Genomic DNA, 7,880 nt, shown 5'->3' on the forward strand with positions numbered 1-7,880 from the left:
GGAAGCTTGCTTATGTATATGTATATTAAAAAAGGTTGTCATGAAACAGCGTGAGCTTTTCCCTTCCTGCAGGTCGTGGTGACGGAAAACAAACAAAAAAAACATCCAACCTCAGCAGACATCTTGGATCGAGTCCAGCGGCTCTTCCACTGGGACGTGTAGCTGTTAGATGTAGATCGCTTACCTTCGAACTGCAAGTGTGAGGGGTGTGTAAGCCCTTTTACTTAACATGCAAGACTGATTTCTGGACCGTCAGAGTGTGATCTGTTGCCAGTAGCAGCAGAGCAAAAAAAAGTAAAAAATAAAAAATTGTCCAGATAAAAGCAGACGTGCTTTTTATCTGGACACCGGTTCTGGTATCTGGAATGTTTGTGCAGTTCCCTTGTTTTTCTCGATTTCAGCTTTTCTCTTGCTGCTAAGTTCCTCTGCAGCTACACTAATGTCTAGAGGCCAAATGTGTTAGAGATCAAAAGATGAAGAAAAAAAAACTGCTTGCATGTACTTGCAAATTTCTAGAGTTTTAGTAATAACTAAAAACCTGAAAACAGCTCAAACAGTGACAGACAGTATGTCCATTTGGTGTCGGTGTTCAAGCGTACAGTTGAATCCTCCACCGTTTCGGAAGTTTCCACACATTGTCCAATAGGAAGGACTGGCTCTTATTCAGTCACATTGTCCACATTTGTGCAAACTCTATTTTCATTTAACCAGCAATATGTAATGGAAAGTTAATTTATAACTTGTCGCCTCGACTGGAAATCCAGAGTTACTCGGTGTTCATTCATCTCACTTTGTCGACCTCTGTGGGAGACGGTGTTCCCCATGTGAAGCTGGATTAACTGATGCACCGAGGAGGACTCTTGAGATTACTGGATTAAAATGTTGGGGCAGAGGCATGTGGGAACCGACATTCCAGTTTCACCTCCACATCTATCAGATGGTTTGATGGACGGTGAGACAACCAGAGCTGCCCTGTTGCTGTCCGGAGTCTTCCTGGCGATGGTGGGTGTCACCTTCACGGCCATGGGCTGGCATCACTACCAGGCCCTCCTCGGCTTTCAGTGGACCCAACTTCTGGGCCCCATCCTGATCTCAGTCGGAGGGGCCTTCATGCTGACCAGCGTGTGCAGGTTTCATTCGGTGTCCTGCTGGCCCCGCAGGCGACAGGACAAAGAGATATATGTTGTTCCTGTGCGGGAACAAAACTCAAGAGGTCGCCCGGTTGTGGTTCGTAAAATAAATCAGCCGGTGATGTTACGGGGCACCGCGACAATGCTGTGCATCCCACCTGCTTATGACTTTGTGACCCAGGAAGCGCGACCACAAGCCGATCCTCGGCCCGGTAGCTCTGTGAGTGGCGGCAACGCAGACCTTCTGCCTTCTTACGAATCTCTGTACTGCTTGGACAACGCCTGTACGCCGCACAGCGCAGAGGCAGGACACGGAAGCAGGTAGCCGATCAACTTTATTTAAACCCTAAGTTTGCATCCAGTGTCTTGCACAAGTGTCCATTACCCTTGAACTTTTCCTACATTTTGTGATAAAAATGACAGATTATTTGATTGGTATTTTATGTTTTGGCTGACAGAAGGGAGTGTATGATCGCAAAGTGGAAATGAAGTGTTAATTCTTGTTTGTGAACTTATCTTATCAGACAAATATGAAATGTGTGGCATGCTCCCTCACTGCATTGATAATTTATTCACTCCAGTTAAGAGTTGCGAGTTTTTTAGGATATATTTCTATCAGCTTAGTTCTGCTGGAGGGTGAACTCCCATCCCACACTCACACTTTTTGACACCCTCCAAACACAGAGGCGTCAGTCATTTTTCATTCTGGGCCATTTCAATATCATGAATGTCTGCGAAGTGGCAGAACGTATTAATTAAACTACACATAAAAAAACCTGTTAAGATATTAATGCAATAGCTCTCTCTGCATTTGATGAGTACTTCTTGAACTTAAATAATACTCAACATCTTTTCACATTGATGTAATTTGGCAGTATACATAAAATAAACCGATTTGATTGAAAACTTACAGGAGCTTATTTCTTTTTTTATGTCTTATTTACTCTTATTTTATGTTTCCTTTGTTTCTAGTAGAACTGTGGGGCACTGTGATCAGCTGGGATCTGCAAATATATGTGACAGTAATGCACGTCCTCAAATTCAGTTCAGTAATTGAAAAAATACTTTATTGATCCCAAAGGAAAATTAAATTAAATTAATTAAATCTGACACACATGTCTGTCCCTGATTAAAACAAAAACAAAGAGCCTCCTCACGGCATCATCTTTCAACTCTCCAACAACAGCCATTGTGCTACTTTTTCACTTTACTGCTTAAGAAAATAATTGAATAATATTTTCCTTCCACTTTAGAATCATATGCAACTTTTGGTCTTTTTTTTTTTTTTTACATAAAACCCTGATGAAGTACTCTGCAGTTTGCGGTTTTAACATGAAAACATGTATACTTTTGCGAGGCACTGAGCATTCAGGCTTAATGAATGGAAGAATGGGAGAAACCCAATAAGCATACAAGCTTTTAAAGTGGGCATGCTGGTAAATCCAAATTGTTTAATTTACTTCCAGATCAGTTTTGCGCTTGGCTCTGTGGTTTGGGGCTCCTCGACAAACGCATGATGACATTTTTGACTAACTTTGCACACATAGTGTAAGTTTTGCTTTCCTTTTTTTGTTGTTCGGCAGCTGAAATTTGGTCGCCCTCTAAAAGAGGTAGCAAAAATAATCCGATATTCCCTGCAGCCGTTCCTGAAAATAAACTTTGCCTCGCTGGAACACGGGGTGACAATCTGACCCGAAATGGCAGACATTTCTTCAAATAATCAGTCTTTAAGAATACAAGATTATATCACGGCCATTTTGTTCTGAAATGCATGTCTTGGCAAAAGAAAAAAAAAAAAAAAGCACAGCTTTTGAGTCAGGGATTAAACGTTTTTTATTTTTCCCCACCTGTTCCTTACGCACAATCCGAGGCTCGCTTTTTCTTTCGCTAATTGCAGGGCCGTCTATTTGAAATTCAATCAAACAGTCTCGCAGAGAGACTTCTCGCTATAAACACAAAGCTGCATTCCTGGTTTTCACTTTCTTTTATTGCTTTTAGACAATTACTCCCAGCAGGTCTCTGGGCGAGCAGATCTCTTTAACACAAGCAGACAGTGGGGAATAATACAGTTAACCTGGGACGACTATAAACTGCAGCTTCGACAAGCATGCCAACTCAGCCACTGGTCCCCCTCCTCCCCTCACCCCCCCTCAGCTCCTGACCTGCGTTTTACTGAGTTTCCAGGAGTTAATGCCAAATCGTCCAGGGAGAAATCGCTCCACCTCTGTGTTTTTCTTTGAAAGGGCAGCAGGGGTTTAAGCATAACCAATTGAGCCTGTAAACATTTGGATGTTTGCCAGTTTTTCCTCCCTCGACTTCTAGCTTGTCTGATGTTTGCGTTTTTTTTTTTTTTTTTTTTTTTTACCGTAGAGCACTGAAGACGGAAAATGAAAGAGGACTCCAGGAAGGGGACGGATCCACCTGTTCTAAACCACCTGCGTACGAAGACATTCACCCTTCACCTCCCAAACACGATTCGGCTTAAATGTCAGAGCATCCGGTGGGGCGATGTCAAAGCTTACGCTGACGACGTTGTTCCTTTTTCTTATAGCAGGCTAAAAAAATAAAATAAAAATAATAATAATAAAGAAATCGATTCTATGCTGTGTATCACATCTTTTCAATAAAACATTTGTGGAGTGTCTTTCTAGCGGCAGCACAACTGGGACTCCTGTTGAATTTGACCACACAACTGCTGTCGTGAAAAGATGAAATGGCGAATGCATACAGGTCGTAAAATCCACAAGGATGGGGGACTTCTTGTTGAAAAAGCTTGTAAAAAGAAAAACAAAAAACCTGAGACGTATCGACAAAATCAGCTCCAGAACGTCTGTTTAAGACACACACACACACACACACACACACACACACACACACTTATCATTCACTTTCTCTCTGCTGGTACTTGCACAAACCTACAAGGAGGCTCGTAAAAAGACCAACAACAACAAAAAAATAAATAAATAAAAAATCTGTGCTAAAAAAGATTGTTAAAAGCAAAGGAACTAAACATAATTGTCATATGGTTGTAATTTCTGGCCTTTCATGATGCAGGAAAGAGCAAAAACTTGTGCCTGGAAACTGACAAAGTACTCAGTGTTTGAAAAGTTAAGTTGTGCTTAATTTGAGTGAGAAAAAAAATCCTTTACAGTCATGATGACACCAGTGGCCTCATGAACCCATTGATTTGCATTTATATATATTTGTATTTTATTTTATTTTGGGTGTCACTGGGCTTTTAAACATTTTAACAGGTTTTTCTTTCAGCCACCCCTGGGATCACCGCTGTCCAAACAGTAAACTTGAGTTTGTGGGGTAAGTCAAAGTGTCACTGCACCACACGGGGGCAGACACACTGAGCAAATCTTTTCTGTTCCCTCAGAGGTCAAGTCGGGTTGTTTTCTCCCAAAGACTACAGTTTTAAAAATGTATTTGACCATTTTATTTATTTCTTTTTCTTTTTAACCAGGAAATGTCACAGTGTGATTAAACACACATTTTCCAAGAGAAACCTGGAAAATACAGGCAGCAAAAATCACATTTGACAAAGTTAGACAATAAGCAAGATATGATCAAATATTATATTATTTTTTATGTATTATTATTATTATTATTATTATTATTATTATTACAGTAAAAAAATGGTGATTCAGTTGCTGATTTTTTTAAATTAAGCTTCAAGTTTTAATTATAATGTTTTTTCCAAATAAAAATACATGAATTATCCTCTTTTGTGCTGAAACTTAATACAGATCAACAATTTGTGTATTCTGCTCAGTTCCATATTCCCATATGTGTGTGTGTGTGTGTGTGTGTGTGTGTGTGTATATATATATATATGGAGGAGCACAGACAAAGCAACACTCCAACAGAGCGACGGAAGGGAAAAAAGACAAGTATTTTCAAAAAGGTTTAAGCTGTGATCAACGCATTTAATAATAATAACAACAACAACAACAACAATAATAATAATAATAATAATAATAATAATAATAATAATAATAATAATAATATTTTTTAAAAAGTAAGAAATTCATATTTTTTAAACCTTCCCAGGACCTCCTCCAGGTTTCTAGCCGTGTGCCAGAGCACATCTGAAACCGCAGCTCAATATGACTTCCATTATTTTTACAGCACAGTAAAACGCGGGTGGCCAACAAGGCCCCATTATTGCCCCATTTTCGAGAGTTTGGAGACAATTTATGAAGCCATTACGGAACGTGCTGACGGATAATAACTCCGTATGAAGGATGTCGAAACATTTGCCAAAATAATAATAATAATAATAATAATAATAATAATAATAATAATAATAATAATAATAATAATAATAACTTATAAAGAAGAAGAAGAGAATCAAATATTTTATATATATATATATTATTATGTTTTATTAATTTGTGGTTGGCAATAGAAGGTTACTGATAGCAGGACAGCTTTAAGAGCCTAACGATGGTTTAAGAATATTACGTGAAAGGATAAACAGCCAATAATTTCGTCTTTTAATGTGCTGAGACGTTTTACAAGGTGAGCCAATTGTTGTCAAAAGGCAACAAGTGTTTCCCTTTTCCTCTGCTGGAGCTGGAGCAGACGTGTCATTCTCTCGTTCCGCGTTTTTTAATCACTTCTCTTTCTTTCTTTCTTTCTTTTTTTAAGAGTTTGATGATGCGGGAGGCCTTATGGCTGGAGGCCCTCCTACTGAGAGAAGCACATGTGCTCCCATGCGGCTGAACATTTGTGGACGGATTTGGAAACAACATCTAGCATGGCATTTATGGAAAAAAAAATTGTTTTAATAAAAATAAATAAATAAATACCAAAGGGTCAGTTAATCCTCGCAAATCGTGATCAGACTGCGGCAATTAGCAGTGACCTTGCGCTACGGCGTGGGGAGGGCTTTAGTTGCAGCACACTTTGTGTTTCCATTGTTGCAGCTGCACACACACACACACACACACACACACACACACACACACACACACACACACTGTGCACAGTAACGCTTGGCCTGTGCAGCTCGCAAACAGCTAAATCTGGTGTTTTAGGCTGTAACTTGAGCTCATTGTGTGCGCTGCGCTGCGTTCAACAAGACACTTTGTTTTGGCTGATTAGAGGCTGCGGACGATTATTCGAAGCCACACGTTTATATCGATGAAACATAGGAACATACACAACTCCATTATTCAGTTTCAGGTTGTAAATATTTACTTTGATTTAAGGAAGATTTAAAAAAAAAAAGCATTATTGTATCAGCCTAGTTATCTTTGTTCTTAAAATAAGTCGCTGATGCAAATTTCGTGGCTTTCATCTTATTCTCAATATTTTTATTATTTGCACCTGAAATTTCAACCATGCCGCACTTTCTGGGATATTGTCTCCAAATAAACGTCAACAACAGCAACAAAAATGTACACAGAATTTGGCCCCAAAGCTGCAGGGTTTAACGATTTCAAATACCTCTATTATCAGCAGATTTGAATTTTTCCATATTCAAGCTAATAAAACCACTAATCGGCTAGCTGATGTTTAAGTGGCTTTGCTTTACATAACCAAACTCTTAAACTGCTGGCTATTTAATTCATTTTTTGTTGTTTTTGCTTCTTGTTTCCATGTCTCAGCAAAGAAAGAAGAGCTTCTAAGTACGCTTTGCCTCTTTTCTTAGACAAAAATATCGGAAATTTAACCGCGATGTATAAAATACACATAAAATAAAACTAACTATCAAACAGGTAACTAATTGGTGCATTTTCTTTATGACAGATAAAAATACCATAGTAAATATAAACTGACTAACTAACTAACTAACTAACTAACTAACTAACTAACTAACTAACTAACTAACTAACTAACTAACTAACTAACTAACTAACCTTGTGTAAATAAATAATGGCGAAAAGGGTTTTAAATAAAACAAAAAATGTTGAACAAGGTTTTATAAACAATGAGGTAGCAACTCCTACGTTCTTAGAATATTTATTTATTTATTTATTTATTTATTTATTTATTTATTTATTTGAGAAAGCATAGGTGGATCCTCTTGGCATTTTTATCCCACTGTTGCTTGAGATAATTGTTGAGATATGTCTATATATATATGTAAATAATTTCCTGAACCCAAAGCTCAGTCTGCACCTGCTTTCTGTCTACTTTCAGAAGGCCTGAGCTGCCACAGCAGACTCTGGGTGGAGATGGGGTCTGTGTGTGGTGGTGGCGGTGAGGAGGAGGAGGGGACAAATGGATTCCATGTTTGCAGCGGGAAACACGCTGGAGGCGCAGGAAAACTTTGTTGTTTATGAAGCACACGTGAAACCACTCAAAACTAAATTATCTTCCCGCCGCTCCGGCTTTTGTCGTTTGCAGCCTCTCGGTTTCTCGGCAGCGGTGTCACCACCCAGCGAGCGGGGTCTGCGCCCCGGTGCGTGAAAGGCAGCCGCTTTCCAGGACACACACACGCAGGGAAACGCGGTGAGGTTCTCATGCTGCACGTACGTCTGTTGCCTTCTTCTCCTCTCTGCTACTGTGAAAGTACATATGACAGGTTTTTTTTTCTTTACCCCTCCACCATCAGATCTCGTTTTCTTGTGCTTCCTGCTTCCTTCTTAACATGAAGGAAAGTCATTGCCCATTTTATTTTCCGTTAGACTTATAAATTTATGTAAAGATGTAAGCTTAAATTAGTTTTTTTTTTTTTTTTTTTTTTCATTGACATTTTTTTTTTTTTTGCATTGGCTTCTAAATAAAAAATTTCAC

At 39.0% G+C, this 7,880-nt stretch overlaps 1 protein-coding gene across 1 annotated transcript; it reads left to right on the plus strand.

The window, feature by feature from the left end:
* The first annotated feature begins 862 nt into the window (after positions 1–862).
* tmem174 (transmembrane protein 174) lies at positions 863–3,779 on the plus strand. Its single transcript, XM_015058601.1, has 2 exons — positions 863–1,451; positions 3,501–3,779. The coding sequence occupies exons 1-2, from the start codon at positions 880–882 to the stop codon at positions 3,613–3,615; spliced, it is 687 nt and encodes a 228-aa protein (XP_014914087.1). The 5' UTR covers positions 863–879; the 3' UTR covers positions 3,616–3,779.
* Positions 3,780–7,880: the final 4,101 nt, after the last annotated feature.

Source organism: Poecilia latipinna, unplaced genomic scaffold (assembly GCF_001443285.1).
Source record: "Poecilia latipinna isolate Pla-1442-1.1 unplaced genomic scaffold, P_latipinna-1.0 Scaffold1553, whole genome shotgun sequence".
Classification (NCBI taxonomy): domain Eukaryota; kingdom Metazoa; phylum Chordata; class Actinopteri; order Cyprinodontiformes; family Poeciliidae; genus Poecilia; species Poecilia latipinna.

Excerpts from the sequence above, each read along its gene's own strand:
- tmem174 (XM_015058601.1), top strand. The coding sequence starts at position 880 with ATGTTGGGGCAGAGGCATGTGGGAACCGACATTCCAGTTTCACCTCCA. Across the intron at positions 1,452-3,500 it reads GAGGCAGGACACGGAAGCAG|AGCACTGAAGACGGAAAATG; the intron begins GTAGCCGATCAA and ends TTTTTACCGTAG.